Genomic DNA, 17,222 nt, shown 5'->3' with positions numbered 1-17,222 from the left:
TCTTGCCTCTTGATGATACAATGTCGGTGCTGTGCAGATTAGGAACTGGCTTAAAATTTAGAGAGAATTGTGAAATGCTAGACTAGGCAAGGGATATATCTCCTTTTTATGTGAGCCCTGCTTAAACTCTCCATTTAAAGAGCTAGGCTAGGACTACCCCAACCTGGATCCCATGGAACTCTAGACTAGGCATTATATAGGCTGAACATCAACCCCATCTGCAATCTCAGGAAGCTCTCTCTCCCGTCTTTCGAAATGCCTTTCTCTAACTTCTAGAAATCTTACAGACTACAGAGATGATAGCTAGCAATGTCCCTCCATCTTCTGTGTAACGACGCCAATTCCCCAGCTTAGATTTAATTTCTACAATTAAAGGCACCTCTCCTGTTCTCAATACTTGAGTTATTTAATTTGGGTATTTTCACCTGTCAATGTAAACCCCCAGGGAATGGAACTGTATCTAAATCTCTTTATATGGCATTTATGTGACATATATGACACTATATGTCAACAAATGCCTAAAAATAGAATACTTTTTGTGGTCATACTGATTCGTAGTGAGGGAATGCTATGAAGGTCCAGGTAGATGACAAAACTATAGGGATATGCTTTTCAAATACTGTGCTTTCATAACAGTAAGTAATTGGTAAGTCCCTGACAGAGATATGTAGTTTACTTACATTATTTGAAACATGATCAATATTTATGAGTTTCTGAAGTATGTGCAATTATTCCCTTTAACCATCAACTCTCTTGACAGCAATTTGATGAAACCACCCAACTTACTTCCTTAGAAGTAGACATTAAATTCATTCCTAAATTAAAAATATAAGAACCATGAATTATATCTTCTTAGCAGCTGACTGTCAAATGATCATACAACTTCTATGTATGTTGTTTTCCACACATGCTGTTTCTATACCAATTTGCTGATTTCAAGACACAAATCAATAACCATGACAACTAAAGCAAAGCAAAATGCAGAAAAACTGGCTTATAGCTTAAAAATCCATAGTTCCTTTATCCCTCACATATTTTACTTTGAAGAAAAACTTTAAGACAAGAGCTTCTTAGATCTAGTTGGTTACATAAACAAAAATATCAACCATGTTTACAAAGGTGAAAAGTTTATCTACCAATGAATTATGAATTAATCAATCATTCTTAGCACTGTAAGCCGCTTTTCAAAAGAAAACATTTTTTATATCACACAGATCAAGTCAATACAGGTGTGTAGATTAACAACATTTCCTCTCACTGTGTTGTTCACAAATTAATTGCCTTTTGTGAATTATTTCTATGGAAGTCAGCAACTCCATTTAAAAAGTTGATTAATAAATCTGATAAAAATTTTTAACAAAAATATTTTTATTGCAAATTTTATCTTTTTGTTGTGAAAACAAAAATGCCTAAATAAATACATCATATATTAACATATTTTAAAACCAAGAAACAAAAACAGCCCTGAAGTATATTCTATCTTCCATAGATAATCAGCAGTCATTTGTTTTGGTGAATATAAGATTGTGAAACAAATGTTTGCTCAAAAGAGGAATGATGAATTTGTGTCAGTAAATGAAAAAACAAAACCATCTAACAAATAATCAAGAAGCAAACTCTTGAAAGGTCATTTTGGCCTTCAATGAATACTATCACTAGTGCAATATATTCCACCAACCAGGACATTTTTGTAAATCATTTGCCACATCGCCATTAACCAAGATGCTACCTCAGAACCCTCTAGCTTTTGCCAGGTCCAGGGGTGGGAACCTGTGGCCTTCTAGGGCCTTAAGTGCAGCCTTTTGACTGAATCCAAATTTTGCAGAACAAATCCTTTTATTTTGATTAATACATTCCTACTTGTCTTTTATATTTTTATTTTCAAAATGAACGTATTTAAAATACCAAAGAATAAAATAAGTTTCAAGGAAATAATCCTCCCAGATTGACTGGCACAATTAGAACGTTAGCAAGCCATAAGGGTAAATTAACGGCTGCTACACTCATGATTTACTTCTAACTTCCCCCGCCTGGCTGGCACCACCACTGCACGAGGCTGGTTGGCGAACGTTTCTGGGGATCAGGTGCACCAGTCTGTTATCAGCTGTTGACAACAGTGCACAGTGCTTCTGTCTGAAGTGAAATTTGTGAATAGTTACACAGCTCAATAGTATTTTTAATTCTGTGTGCTTAACAGCCCATAATGTCAAAGAAGACCAAGAGAATGCTGGAGGAAGGCAACAAATTTTTTAATGAGGATTGGGAATTGCAATATTATCTTGTTTCTGCTAAAGATAAGATGATTTGCTTGCCTTGTGATATTGCAATATCTACATTAAAGAAATTCAATACTCATCAGCATTATAACACTCATAAGGACCACACATATTTTAAATTAGAGGGAGAGGGGCAAAAGTTGTATTGCAGAAATTAACAGATGAAAAGCAAAAGCAAAGACGATTCTTTCAAGCAGCAATAAGACCTGGAAATAATGCCACTGAAGCAACTCATAAAATAGCTTACATACTTAGGGGAAAAGGGAAGCCATTCAGTGACGTAGAAATTGTGAAAGAATGCACTGTCAAAGTTATAGGATGCTTAGGTCCTGATAACCTTTCAAAGAACAAACAACTGCCTCTTTCAAGGAGAACCATAAGTGATTGGCTGCATGAATTAGCCTTCAATTTAACAGAACAACTTCATGCAGTACTTTAAAACGAAAATATATGTTATTCAATCACTTTGGATGAATCAACTGATACTACTGACTCAGCACAGGTTTTATACTTCATTCATGTCATAACAGATTGTCTTTGTTACGAACAGTTACTCACTTTGGACACTCCTGGCAACAGAACACAGGGAATAGAGATCTCCAACAACTTTCAAGATAAATGTGAAGTTGGACTGAATTTGGTGAGTATATGTACAGAAGGTGCACCTTCTATGAGAGGACAACATGAAAGGTTTATTGCACAGATAAAAAAAAGTATTAACAGATCCAAACGTTCTCATTTCTTTTCATTGTATCTGGCATCAGCAAAATCTATGTGCTAAAGCTACTATTTTAAGTGACACTTTGCAACAAGTTATAATTATTGTTAACTATATTGGTACACATGCAACCCGGCATCGCCAGTTTTGTAACATGCTAAAGTTGAACGATGAGGTATTCAGTGTGGATTTACCATGCCATTCTAAAGTGCGTTGGCTCTCGCAGGGATAGGTGTTAGCCAAAATTTGTCTCTGTATGAACAGATAGTTAAATTTTATGAAGAAAAGAATCAGCAATGGGAATTATTGAAAGAAGATTCCTATAGGAATGCAGCATTTCTGTGTGATATGTCAATTAAAACGACTTGAATATTTCTTTGCAAGGTAAAACTAAATCTATATATGATATGTGGCAAAAAATCCAAGCATTTAAAAAAAAGCTATCTTTTTTCAAAACACTACTTCTTCAAGAAAAAAAAATTTGGATGAACATTTTGCCCCGTTAGTAAAATTCATTGATGAGCAGGATGATAAATGCGAATCATTCGAAGAATATGCAGCTGTTATAGACCTATTATTAACAATTGTAGAATACAATGAAATGTTCACTGACTTTGAGAATCATTATATCACACTCAAATTAGCATTTCAGCCTCACCTAATTAACATCACCAAGGTGCCTAAAGAACTATAGATGAAATTGATTGAGCTGTCAGTAGATGACATTTTAAAGTCATTGTTTGATGCTAAGAAACATCCAATTGAAATATGAAAAAATGCAGAATACCCATGCCTTTGGCAACATGCCTGAAAAATTATTTCTTGCTTTTCAACCACTTGTTGCTGGAAGAATCTCCATTCTCCTACTTAACCCAAATCCAGACACCCTTAAGGTCACAAATGACTGCCCCATCTAGAGGATCAACTGAAACTGCGGACCTCTGTGCTGCAACCAAATATTCAAATGCTTTTCAACAGAAGCAAACACAACAAAGTCATTAAAAAGTTAGTTAACTTTAGAATTAACAAATAGTTTTAATTTTTTGAAATTATTAAGTACATAGTAGTTAGATTTTTACAAAATAATGTACATTTTTAAGTATATCTAATTGAAGTTTCTTGAATGTGGCCTTATTTGATTACAGCTAAATTAATGTGGCCTTCCAACAGGAAAAGGTTCGCCACCCCTGGCCATGTCCCTACTTACTGCAGGACTTAATAATAGTAACAAACTTTATCTGTTTTGTTTTGTTTTACCTGCAGCATCTCTTCTAATCACAGGTACCTATGCTCGGGTAGATCAACAAAGTGAGTTCTCCTCCATGTCAACAAATCTCTGAAGCTCAAATAAACTGAAGCAAGAATTCACTAGATCCTTATACATTTTCTCAGAACTGCCTATGAGAATTCTATGCCAAACACCAAGATCAATTAAAGCTCGATTAGGCCATTAAATATTCATTCACACTTTCACACTGAAAATAGATTTTATACCTTTTTTTTCTTCTCCTCTCTTTGTAACAATTCCTTTTCTTTCCACAGTTTCTTTTTCTCCTCTTCCTTTTCTCTTCTTCTGGAAGAAATTTCCATTTCCAGTCTTGCTACCTCTTCCTGGTGGGTTCGCCATTGACTAACCTGAAATAAATAGAAAACTTCATTCCAACACCTATGTATACACAAGTGATTTCACAGGTCATAATGAGACTAGGTTTTGTATCAAGCAAATGTCAAATTTTGTCCAAATATACATTTAAATTCTGTGTGCACATAAATGCGTGACATGTGTATGCAAGATATGTGTTAGTGTTAAAAACAAAAAGCAACCTTAAAATCACTTCATTGAGAGATTCTTCACCTGGATTCATGGAGTGAGGTCCTGAAGAATCTGTAATTTGACTTCAAAAAAATCTGTGAATTCCTATAAATAGTATGTAAAAATGTCTGTGTTTTTGCACATGTGAGTTTTCCTGGAAAGTAGGTTAAATAGCTTTCAAAAATTCTCAAATGGTCCTAAGACTCCAAAAAGTTTAAGAACCACTGACCAACCTTCTTATTTTACAAGTATGGAAAAATGGGACTGAATTAAAATGAACAATCATTTTAAGACTTTTTTTACAAACATAATTTGTGTTTTATTAAGAAAAGTAAAATATAAGACAGGTAAATTTAATGGACTTAAAAATTCTTTCCAAAGGATGATGAGTCTTCAGTATCTGAAATAAGAAGATGAAGTTGGAATTTATTGCCTTCTCTAGTAAGAGAGCCATGCTGGTGAGGCACAGTCTCTTCTGACAGAGCAGCTGCTGATCTTGTACAGAGTTTAATCATTTTGAGACATTTAAAGGAAATTTCTGGGTACTTATATGTGTTATTGGTAGAAGTATACTTGGTACAGCTTTTCTGTTGAGTACTGGACAATATGTATTATAAATATGTATCACAATATAAAATATGCATAGTCTTTGACCCACAACCCTACTTTTGGAAAATTATCCAAAGAAGACAATCAACAGGACAAGTGCACAAAAAATGTGCACTGGAATGTGCACTACATTGCTTCTTAAAACAGAAAAATTGGAAAAAGTCTAAATGTCTGGCAGTAGGAGATGGCTTAAATGAATTATGGTACCTTCACACAGTGACTACCATTGAAAAAGGATGTTATATCTCTATATTCGTTGACATAGAAAATATCCACAACATATTATTAGATGCAAAAAAGCAGATAAAAAACCATATTTATAGTATGATCTCATTAATATAAAATATCAACTATGTATCTATGCATAGAAAGAGATTTAGAAAGGGGCTTACCAAAATAATAATATTGGTTACCTCTGAATAGCATCATTTCATGGGATTTAAAAAATTTATTCTTTAAGCCTTTCTGTGCCAGGTGACATTTTTTCAATAAACATCCATTATCTTTGTAAGCAGGAAACCAATGAAACTAACAAAATAAAAACAAACACTTCGCTGATCTATGTACACATTTGGCTGAGGAAGCAGCCAGCAGGAAAATGCAGAGGCATGCAAAATTCTTTTTACAAAAGGAAAAACTAGCATTCCCAATTAAATACCTCATTCATTACACATCTGATATAAGTATCATTCATTAACGGTAATACATAAAGTAAAAATTAAATAAATAAAATAATGTTCTACAAATATGATTAAAGTAATTAAATACGATTTTTGCAAAAATTTTCATTTTCTAAAAATACATTTTGCCCTATTTATCAAAATAACCCATGAAATTCCTACTCCTGGTTGGTTTTCAAATATAGTTCAGTTTACCCCACCTGCTGCTTATCCTGGCCAACATATTTTTACCTTCTTCTTTGGAACCCCATTCCTAGAATAGTTCATCTATGCCTTCTATCCTGACCTGCTTCCAAACCTTTCCTGGCTGTAAATTATCTTCCATCTGTAACTTGCTATAGTTAAAGTCAGGTGTCCTGTTGAGTGTTGCCAGTGATCTCCCCTTGGATACTCAAAGGATAGTTCTCTGTTCCCCATTCCATGACCTCATGGTGATAGCAGATCCTAGTGACCATTTCTTCTTGCTTGAAACTCCCTCCTTCCCAGGCTGTGACATTGCTCTCCCCTGCCTCTCCACCAATGGACACTGCTCTCTTTTTTCCTTCTTCCTGCTTCTTGTGTCTACCCTACACCCCCCACCCTACGTTATCCTTTCTTTGACCTCCAGCCTCTCTCTCACTCTCTGTTCATTATTTGATGCTCTCGTCCTTTTCTATGAGTTCATCATTTCTATGTGTCTGACTGTAAAATTTACATTATCAATCTATCTTTTTGTCTTCAATCTCATCTTATATTAACAAATTCCTAAAGACTTGGATATTTGTATGTGTACTTAAAATCCAACACTTACAAAATTAAACCCAACTTCTTTAATTTTGATCTGTGGAACCACAAATCTCCCTGTAGTTTAGATTTTTTTTATTACTATACATATACATTAACATGACTGTTTCTTTACATTTTATATCTGACTTGGAACATTTTACATTTCTTAGGCTCAGATGAGGTTTTATTTGTGACAAATCAATTTCCAAATCATCGAGCTTGGTTGTAGTTCCCTAGTCCTCTCAAAGTCCTTTTGCCAAATGTCTTTAGAATAAAACCAGAAAGTTCACAACAGTGATGTCAGATGATCAATACAGAATCTAAATAATTTAGCTCTGTCACTACCAACCATCACCCCATTTTAACCTAGCTAATATGTAATCTCTAGGTAGGTTTTTTCCTGTCCCCTTTCTGTTAATGCCATTCCTATTCTTAGCTTCATGAAGTGAAGCTACTTCAAACTACTCTTCAACTTGAATGCCCTCAGATTCCCCATACTTTATAAAATGTTCATGGCCCACATCTTCCATGAAACATTCTTCAATCCATGTTCATCTCTCTTTTCTTATTTCACTTACCATACTATAACTACTCTCTAATTATCTTGAACATACTGTTTGTTTCCTTAGAGCATAGTCTATGCATTTGCCTTCCCTTTATACCATCTAGCAGAGTACTATATAGTACATCATAGGTTCTCAATAATTAACTTTTATTTAATTCAACAAAATAAATATTTTCAATGAAATCTAATAAATAAGAAAAATGTTAGTATTAGAATATACCATTTTACAATAATAATGAATTCTAGTTAATGATCAATGGATAATAAAAACTTTACATTAATAGTTGATGAGAAACTTTATGAAGGATGGATCAGATTGGCAACAATTGAACACACTGAATAATTTTAGCATCACAGAGAAACAAGCAGACATTTTGCCTCCTAGTAGAAGTATATAACATTTCCATGAACTATTCTTGACAAAAAAAAAAAAAAATTGAATCTGATCAAATCTCTAGACCTACCTATCAGGTTATAGGAAATTTAATCAATAGAAGAACACATTATATAATTACATAAGGGGATGCAATCACCAAATTAAAATTTGAGAAAGCTTAAAGGACTTTAACAAACTACAAGAAAAAAGAAGGAAGGACAATTATGAACTAAAAGAGATTTATGAAACATATTGACCAAATGCAATACTTAAATATCAACAGATGAAATGACATGATGTCTGGGATTCTAACTATTATCCAAAGGGTATGGGAGAGTAGGAAAGAGTATAGATGAAACAAATTCAATTATGAGTTGATAATTGTTGAAGTTAAGTGATGATAGACTTTTGTAGATGTTTAAAATTTTCCACACTAAAAAATTTATTAAAAAACAACATAAACCATAAAACATAATCTATACCCGAAGAGATTTATATGGTAAAATATCATAGTCTTAAGGTTCTGAGGCAGTAGGAAGGAAGATTTGTGATGCATTGAACTAGTGAAAAGAAAAATAGCATACATTCAGCCTTTCTGAGTACTGAGACTATTTCTATAAATTTCAGTGGGAATAAATTTGGGTTTTGGAACTACTCTTTTAATCTGTTGATTTAAGACTAACTTAGGGGAACTATCATTGAATGACCTTCACATATATGATGTCACATGATTTAAAGAAGCAAAAGCATAAGCAAAGATCTATAACTAGGGAAGATTTCTGTGTCTAAGGCAAGTATAGCAAAAAAAATAAGCAGACCAATCAAACTGGTGTAACCAATTCACCCACAAATTTACCTAAGTGACACTTCCTTGTCATTTGCAAGTCTAAATGATGCTACTTCTGTTCTCCAAAAAAGGTGATAAAATTATGTTGATATTTTTAAAGGGATAGATATAACAGAAAATCCTAAAACAGCTACAAATTCAACAATCAAAAGCCAGTGGTTTGTAGATCTCAAATAATATATGAGAAAAAGAAAAGAAATGCAGAAAAAAACTAAATTGCTTCCACTTAATACTGGAATCATGGGAATGGTAAAAGACCCATAGAAGTTTGTCTGAAGTCAATAATTCAAAACATCATTTCTAATTATAACCATACCAAAAAAAGAAAAAAAACGTAAAGGAGAGGAAGCTGTTGGGAGCTAGAGTTGTGAGATTGACAAAGAAACAGGCCCAGCAGCAATTGGTATCTAAGCAATAGGGTAAAACGGCTTTTCAGAAGCACAGTGGATGAGGTGAGGAGTCTGGTGGGAAAAGGGTGCCATTGAACAAATCCTTATCTGATGGGTCCTCACAGAAAGAGCCAAGGGAATCAGATGGCTCCCATGTGGAGAGAATGACAACCAATTAAGGTATTTTCAAGATGCCTAAGAATAAGAAAGCTGGCAGGTGGGCAAAGAAATCAATATTAGCACAATAGACTAAAGCACAGAAGGCTTCTCAGTGAACGGTGAGCAAAAAGAATAGCACAGAAGAACATTTTAGCAGTTTATTTTAAAGGGTTTGCTAATTATATAGCTTTAAATAGAGTACGTGAACATAACCACATAACAATAATAACCGTGAAATAATGTCACCACAGTGGCAGTCAGGAGCGAGTTACAAGCATTATTTAGATTACTAACTACAGGGCATTTTTCCAGGTCTTTACTTAATATTCTGTTTAATATTCCTGCCAAGGGTACAATCGTTGAATGAGACCTTAACCTAATAGAGGACAAATGACATTTAAAATATGCTCATCTACTCCAAATAATAAATTAAGGGTTTAAAATGAAAATGGACAGTAGCTTTACATATACTCCTCGCTCTTAATGTAAAGTAAAATGGTTCAAATGAAATTAGTAAACACGTATATTCTCAGAAAGAATAAAGTAGTAGGAAAACCAAAACATGAAACTTCAAAGGTAATAATTGGAATTAATATCAAAGAAACAATATTAACACAATTTTACATCAAAGTTGAGAGCTTTGAAAACAATTCTATTCTAAGTGTCAGTATGGCATAAAGGCAATGAATGTTGAACACCCACTTCTGAGTTCCACCTCTGCCACTGACCAATAATATTTTTACTTTGAGCAAATGGCTCACCCAGTTTTCTCACATGTTAAAGGGAGGGATGAATCAGATGATCTCTATAGTTCATTAAAGTTCTATTATTCTGATTCTATTATATATTTTCCTTATTTAGATAGATCTTAACATATGACATGTTCTGCAATTTTATTCTGCAAGCAAAGCAAATAGCAATGAGAAACATAAGTATTTTGTAGGCCTTTTCAATAATAACAGATAATTAAATTCTGTCAGCCATATTTATGGAAATATTATGTGATGTGGTTGTTTTAATGGGAAATCAAAAGAAAGGTACCATCTGACCAGTGCCTATAACAGACAATAATAAAATATTAAAAACTGTCATTTATGAGAGCTTAGTGTGTGCCAGGCTCATGCTTTATTAAGTCATTAAGTAATCCTGGAAACGAGCAAGCCTGTCTCCTTCACTCTTCATCTGCCTAAATTCTACTTATCTCACTCAAGTCTCATTTACTCCAGGAAGCCTTCCCTAACCCACCATATCCAGGTCAGATGCTGCTTCTCTAATTCCCCAGCACCTTGTCCCTCTTCTATTAGAGCACGCATCCAACCATTTGGAAGGGGCTATACCTCCAATGGATTACAAATTTCTTAAGGGCAGGGACCAAATTTGTCTTACTCCTAGGCTGCGTCTCCAGAAGCCAGCACAGCACCTGGCACTTAGTAAGAGTTCATGGATAAGGTTCTGAGGCTATGCTTAGACATTAGACTGACAGAATTTTCCCTTGACAATATTTGCCCGTGGATTGGTCTTTAGAAAGAAAAAGTTCCCTACCAGACATGCTACCATTTTCTGATTCCCCTACCATGGGACTCCCAATCCTTGCTTTCCCCCATCTTAGCCATGCTCAGTGCTTCCTAAGCTTGTCTGGTGGGGAAAATATCCAGAAACCTTGAGAGGATTTTCAATGACTAATTCATACATCCATCAAGGTTAGAGACATGTGTAAAAAGTAGCAAGCAAATCTCTTTCTCTGTCTTCCCTCTAAATGTTGCTCTAAGCTTCTAAATTCAGTTCAGCTGAGTAAACTTCAAATTTTCATTTTATTAAATCTTTAACAGTGTAATAGCTCCATTAAATTTTTTTCCAAATGTTCCACTGTTTTTCAATATTACCTACCTAAGCTTTTTTATCTTATGTGTTCCATTTATGTTTAAACTTCACTCATAAAATACAGTACTTGTGATTTTGCATACTTTATTAAAGCTTTCTATTCTCCACTTGGCATTTTCACTTACCAAAAAAATTTGGTTTTTCCTCTTGGATTCACAATTGTCCCTTAGTTTCTTGGGTAACTTCATAAGTGCATTTTTATCACCCCTCTTTGATAACTGCCTTCAATTTTCTGTGGCTTTTTATTAGTTATTTTCAGAATCTCAAAGATTATGCACTATTATTATCTTGATTGTTCCATGTACTTTTAAAATAAAATCTTACAATGTTTTATTTAATTGGGTCCTGGAGGGTCTAACCTTAGTGTAAAACAAAACATTTAGAAGAAGAAACAAACTAAATGCCAATAAGCAGAAAATTATCAACAGCCGTTTTTTCCCTAAAGGACAAAATTTACAAACCTATCAATCAATTTTATTTATGAAGCTGGCAAAGTCTAACTGTATAATAGAGAGAGAGTCAGAAAACTGGACTAAGAGTCAGCAACTCACTTGCCTGTTGGCTATGAGATCTTGGGAAATTACTTCCCAGGTCTGGGCCTCAAATCCTCTCCTAAAAATTAAGAGAATTAGATGAGTGTTTTTCAAACAATTCATTAATGGATAATGGAATCAATTTTGTGGGTAGCAACTAACATTTTTTATCTAAGAAAGTAAATCAGAAAACAATAGAGATTATATCAACATAGTAATGTTTCAAGAAATTTTTTTTCATTGTGTGTGTATGTGTGTGTGTGAGTGTGTGTGTGTGATGTAAAAGATGTTTCTCACTGTAGGTCACAGTCAAAGAAGCTTGAAAAACACACCAGAAAGCTCTCTATAATCCCTCCCAGTGCGAAGATTCTATGGCTCTGTGACATAAAGACCAAAGCTTTTATGCCGCCATCATTAAGCCACAGCCCTTATATTCCTACTGCAATCAACTCAGAAGCACAGTAGAGATGAAAGAAACCAGATTTTGAAATCATAAACGCCCCTGCCAGTCACTCTTGAACTGCTTATCTTGCTTAATTTCACTTCTCATTACTACATAAATTACATTAATTAATTGATTGATTTTCTTGTCTGTGTTCCTCACTAGACTGTAAGCTCCATGATGGCAGGAACTTGCCTTATTCACTGCTCTAACCCTACTCCAGGAACAGCGCCTCACCCAAAGCAGGTGCTCACTGGATATTTCTTGGGTGGAGGAATAAGTATCTAAAATTCAGGTTAGCAATCACATACTTGTCTAATCTCTAAATCTCAGGGCCAGATGACTACCATCTAGCACGTCACTGCTGGGGTTTCTTAGTTTCAATAGGGAACTCTAGCCTGACCAATTCCTTATACAGACCACACTGCTTCCACCTGTCTTCTCACCCCTCTGCCTCTACGGCCTTTTATCAACAAGGTAGGCTAAGGTCGTGAAGGTTTCACACTGGTGGGACCAGAATCAAGCTTTGAACAATTCACAAAGGAGGATTTAGACTGTAAGACAACAGAAAAGTTCAGAATACATTATGATATACATAATGAATATATTATGACTCTACTTTAGGGCATATACTCTATGAATGGAGGCCTTGGCTTATATATGTGTATAGCCATCTTTGATGGAGGGTGCTTACGTCTCTCCCCTTTTATCTCCCACAGAAACTATCACAATGCCTGGCACACAGTAAAGGATTATTAAAGGTCTGTTGAATATATTTCGGACTTTGTTACCTTATATAAAAAATTTATTAACCACTTTACATGCATATCCCGCTTCCCAACTAGAGTACATGCTCTATGTATTCTAAGGTCGATGTTTATGCAATTTTTGTAATCCGTAAAATCTACCACAGTGCTAAATTCATAGAAGCTACTCAGTAAAACTCATGCTTAATGATATCTGTGATCTTACAAACATCCCTTTAAAAAGTTGAGACAACTTCCCGCTGGGTCTTAAGTTTGATTTTAATAATAAGGATTTTCCATAAAGCCACCCAACCCCAGAAATGACTCCCCATTTGAATCTGCAAATTCTGAGCTTTCTTCTCTTGGGCTATGGTTAAAAATAAAATATCTAGCACATTTACCTAACAAGGCATTTGCCTAATTAATGCAAGTGAAATGGATTACAGAGAAGAAAAGGAGTTACCTAAAATCCTTTCTTGTAATTAGGGGATTATGATGTCTAGCAGGAGACGGTGAGAGATCTATGTTATGTAATGTAAATAAGCATTAGTAAACTATTCTTAAATTCACAGGTTTACATTAACATAATCATATACCTCAAGGCTCTGATACTTCCCTTACAGTTATTATTTTAATGAATAGAACCCTCAAGAGAACTACTCATAGATCAGTAACCACTGGAACACTTTTTTTTGTGAGAATAAGACCATTTTGGAGCTAAGAAATGGAGACCACTGCTGAGAAAGAAAATTAAGGAAAGCATTTATATAGAGTGTGATAAAAGTGATTACAGTTTATAGATTTCCTAACTTGTAAGACCCAAACAGGAAGCCTTCAATGAGAATAGCTTTTCCCCTTAACTCAGATCAGTTCTTTCTAAGTATAGTACAGAATCAACAAAGATAATTTAAAGACATTGGCAGTGTTATTAATCTCTTCACATAGAAACTTATGTCTTACCTACACAGAGGGCCAAGAAGGGAATTCAAATGGGGATCACAAGAAGATTAACTGAGGAAATCAGAAAAGAAAGTGACTTCCATTATCATCAACAGAGCACCCTTCACTTGAGATGTTATTCAGCACTAAATATTTCAAACTGGATATAGTGTATGTTGATATATGTGTATTGTCCGAATACCTTCCTCTAGAAAGAACAGTCAGAACACACTGGGGACAAAAAAAGGAGCAATATCTAAAACATAGGAAAAAATGAGGGGGGAGGGGAGACAAAGGGTAAAATGCAAAATTAAGGGGCCATTATATTCATGCACAGGGGCCTCACCCAGATTATCCCCAAAAATGCTAAATGGAAGTTACATATGTCAATTCCCTAGCACTCACAAGATGATAAATCCTGTCATCTTGAACTTTTTCCAAATAGATACTAAGAGGCCAGATACTATACTGATGTTACAGTATGTTCATGGAAATAGGAAATCTTATTCTTTTCCATAAAGTCTTAGTAAATCTCTGAAATAAATGTTCTGAGTAGATAAACACAAGAACAATGTGCATTATTTTGAATTTGTTTACTGTTCAAGATTTAGGCAGTTTTACTACTAAATGACAACTCCACCGAAGTTCATTTATATATTCCTCCAACTTCCCCAATCTTCTAATTACTTATTCTGTATATGTTTCTCGGAGGAACAGCTATGACCCCTCACATAAAATTCTATACTATGCAGCCAAGGAGACAACTCTGTCCTAATCCATAAAAATGTATTAAATAGAACATATAAAGCATGATGGTGTGAATCTAATTGCCACTTACACTGGGAGATTTAGAAATTTGAATTTGGTCTTTCAAGCCTATGTTCTATTGTACATTTCCTGCTTACAGAGAATTGCTTTCAGCTAGAAAAAAGATGCTATCTGTCATAACAGAGCTAATGTAAACAGCCAATAATTCTATACATCATTATATGCAAATGTTTTAGGTTTTGCTTTTTTTTAACATTTAAAATTACTTTGTCTTTTCATAGGAGTCCAATGAGTTATGGCATTCTAGTTTTTCCATGTGTGATTCCTCTATGTCATATCCATCCCATGGATCACATAAGGAGAGCTCTAATCCTTGGATAATATTGTCATTAGTATTTAAATTAAGGCATATTCTATGAAATTAATAAGAAAATATCCCTGACTTATAATTAAATCAAATCATATTTTAAAGAGTTGGTAATATGTCAGAATTAATAACACTGATTGTACATCTCCATTGTCTAGCTAGACCCACTTCCTCTATGCACACTCAGGTGTTCCCAGGGGTTTCCTTTTGGGTCCTTTCCTTTCCACTCGACCCAGTGGTGCTTCAGTATCAAGAATGTGCTCACAGCTCCCAAATTCATGGCTCCAGATCTGTATATCCCACTGCCTATTGGGTAGCCAAGAAACCTCTAAACAACAGAATCACTATCCTTCCCTTAGAATCTGCATTCCCTATCTAGGTTGATGGCATCACAGATCACCCAGCTGCCCAAGCCAAGAGCCACCCTTGACTCCTTTCTTTCCATTACCCTTCACATCCTGTCACCAAATCCTTCTTAATGTATCTAGACTCTGTTATCTCACCTCCAGCCTCAAAGCTACTAAGTTCAGTTAAACTTTCATCATCTCTTTCCTAGATTTGACAATTATTTTCAGATTTATCCATGTCAATCCATCTTCCACATTCTTGCCTGACTAATCCTTTGATAATGAAAAATCTGACCATATTATTCCGTTGCCTCAAGCCTTTCAATGGCTCCCCACTGTCTATAGCAGAGGCACAAGCTCAGATCTCTGCAGGGGGAAGACAGGTATCAAAAGTGACTCAAGGGGGCTAAGTTTAAGACAACGGGTGGTGGATATGACTGTACCCAGATGGACAGACACGTGCTCCACCCAAAGGCACCCAAGGGAGGCAGCAGTTTTTGACTCTGGCCAGTTGTTGCCAATAGGAATGAATGTAGGGCCGGGGTCACCAAATATTCCAATTTTTCAAGAGAAGCTAGAAGTCTGGATTTATGTGCACAATTTCCAAAATTTAATGTTGAAAAAACACATTCTTTAAAACAAACATATGAAGCCTTAGTTTAATATCCAGGCTGTCAATTTTCAACCTCTCTTCTACTGGATATAACTCTAACTCTTAGTATGACATACCAGGTCCTCCATTATCTGTCAAAGAATATTCCTTTTTTCTCCCTGCATGCAACCCATGTTCCACCCATACCAAACTTCAAACACACCATTCTGTTTTCAGTCTCCATGGTTTGGGATGGTTTTCCCCTACTTCTGGAATGCCTTGTAATACCTACCCACCTCTTATTTTAATAACAAATTGTTATTTACCCTTTCAGACTCGGCTCAACCATCTCTTCCTCTGTAAAGACTTCCCAGACCTGACTGAGACAAGATCATTATTTTGTCTTGGTGTCATCACCATATCTAGGACATATACCTCTTATAGAATTAATCACATTAAATTGAAATTATTTATTTTAAAGTTGCCTCCCCTATCAGACAATGGAGCTCTTTAAGGGCAAGGACTGTGTGTAACTCAGCTTTTTATATCTGTCCTCAGTCAACAGCCTGTTAATGGACACATAATACTAGTGGAACTAAATAGGAGATAAGTGACTGTACCATTTTTCCCAGGGTATCTCTTTGGTTCTCTTGGAGAGAGTTGGAACCCATTCTATTAAGTGAAGTATCCCAAGAATGGAAAAATAAGCAACACATGTACTCACCAGCAAACTGGTTTCCCTGAGTGCACATTTGGGAATAACACCAATTGGGTATCCGACAGAGGTGGGGGCCGGGGGAAAGGGATGGGTGTATACCTACTTGATGAGTGCGATGCGCACTGCCTGGGGAATGGACACGCTTGAAGTTCTGACTGGAGGGGATGGGTGCATACCTACGTGATGAGTGCAATGTGCACTGTCTAGGGAATGGACATGCTTGAAGCTCAGACTCGGGGGGATGGGGAGGCAGGGGCAATATATATAACCTGGACTTTTGTACCCCCATAATGAGCTGAAAAAAAAAATAAATAAAATAAGAATAGAAAAACAGACAGATTAGAGATCTTCATTGATCTCTAAAAGAATTTAACTTTGCTTTCATATAAATATAAAACTTTTAGCTTTAACTGAAAAATGTCCATTATCTGCCTTTTCTCCCAGACTGGTCAGTGCCTCATTCACAATGTAATGGTTTTAGCCCTGTTTTCTGTCTCTATAGTTTTGCCTTTTCTAGAATGTTGGATAAAAGGAACTATACAATATATAGTCTTTTGGGTTTGGCTTATTTCATTTAGCATACTGCATTTGAGATTCATTCACCTTGTTGCATGTATCAATAGTTGTTTCCTCTGAATACTTTAAGAAGTATTCCATTGCAGGGATGTACCACAGATTGTTTATCAATTCAT

At 35.2% G+C, this 17,222-nt stretch overlaps 1 protein-coding gene across 1 annotated transcript in view; it reads right to left on the bottom strand.

Annotated features, from left to right (window-relative positions):
- CCDC148 (coiled-coil domain containing 148) overlaps window positions 1-17,222 on the bottom strand; it is a 222,059-nt gene that overhangs the window by 72,516 nt on the left and 132,321 nt on the right. Inside the window, exon 10 of the mRNA XM_069472384.1 lies at window positions 4,489-4,629. Within this exon, the coding sequence (XP_069328485.1) occupies window positions 4,489-4,629 (141 nt within the window). The remainder of the gene's footprint in view (window positions 1-4,488; window positions 4,630-17,222) is intronic.

The sequence above is a fragment of the Eulemur rufifrons genome, chromosome 1 (genome assembly GCF_041146395.1).
Source record: "Eulemur rufifrons isolate Redbay chromosome 1, OSU_ERuf_1, whole genome shotgun sequence".
Classification (NCBI taxonomy): domain Eukaryota; kingdom Metazoa; phylum Chordata; class Mammalia; order Primates; family Lemuridae; genus Eulemur; species Eulemur rufifrons.
This window is presented reverse-complemented; position numbering and strand designations above follow the sequence as displayed.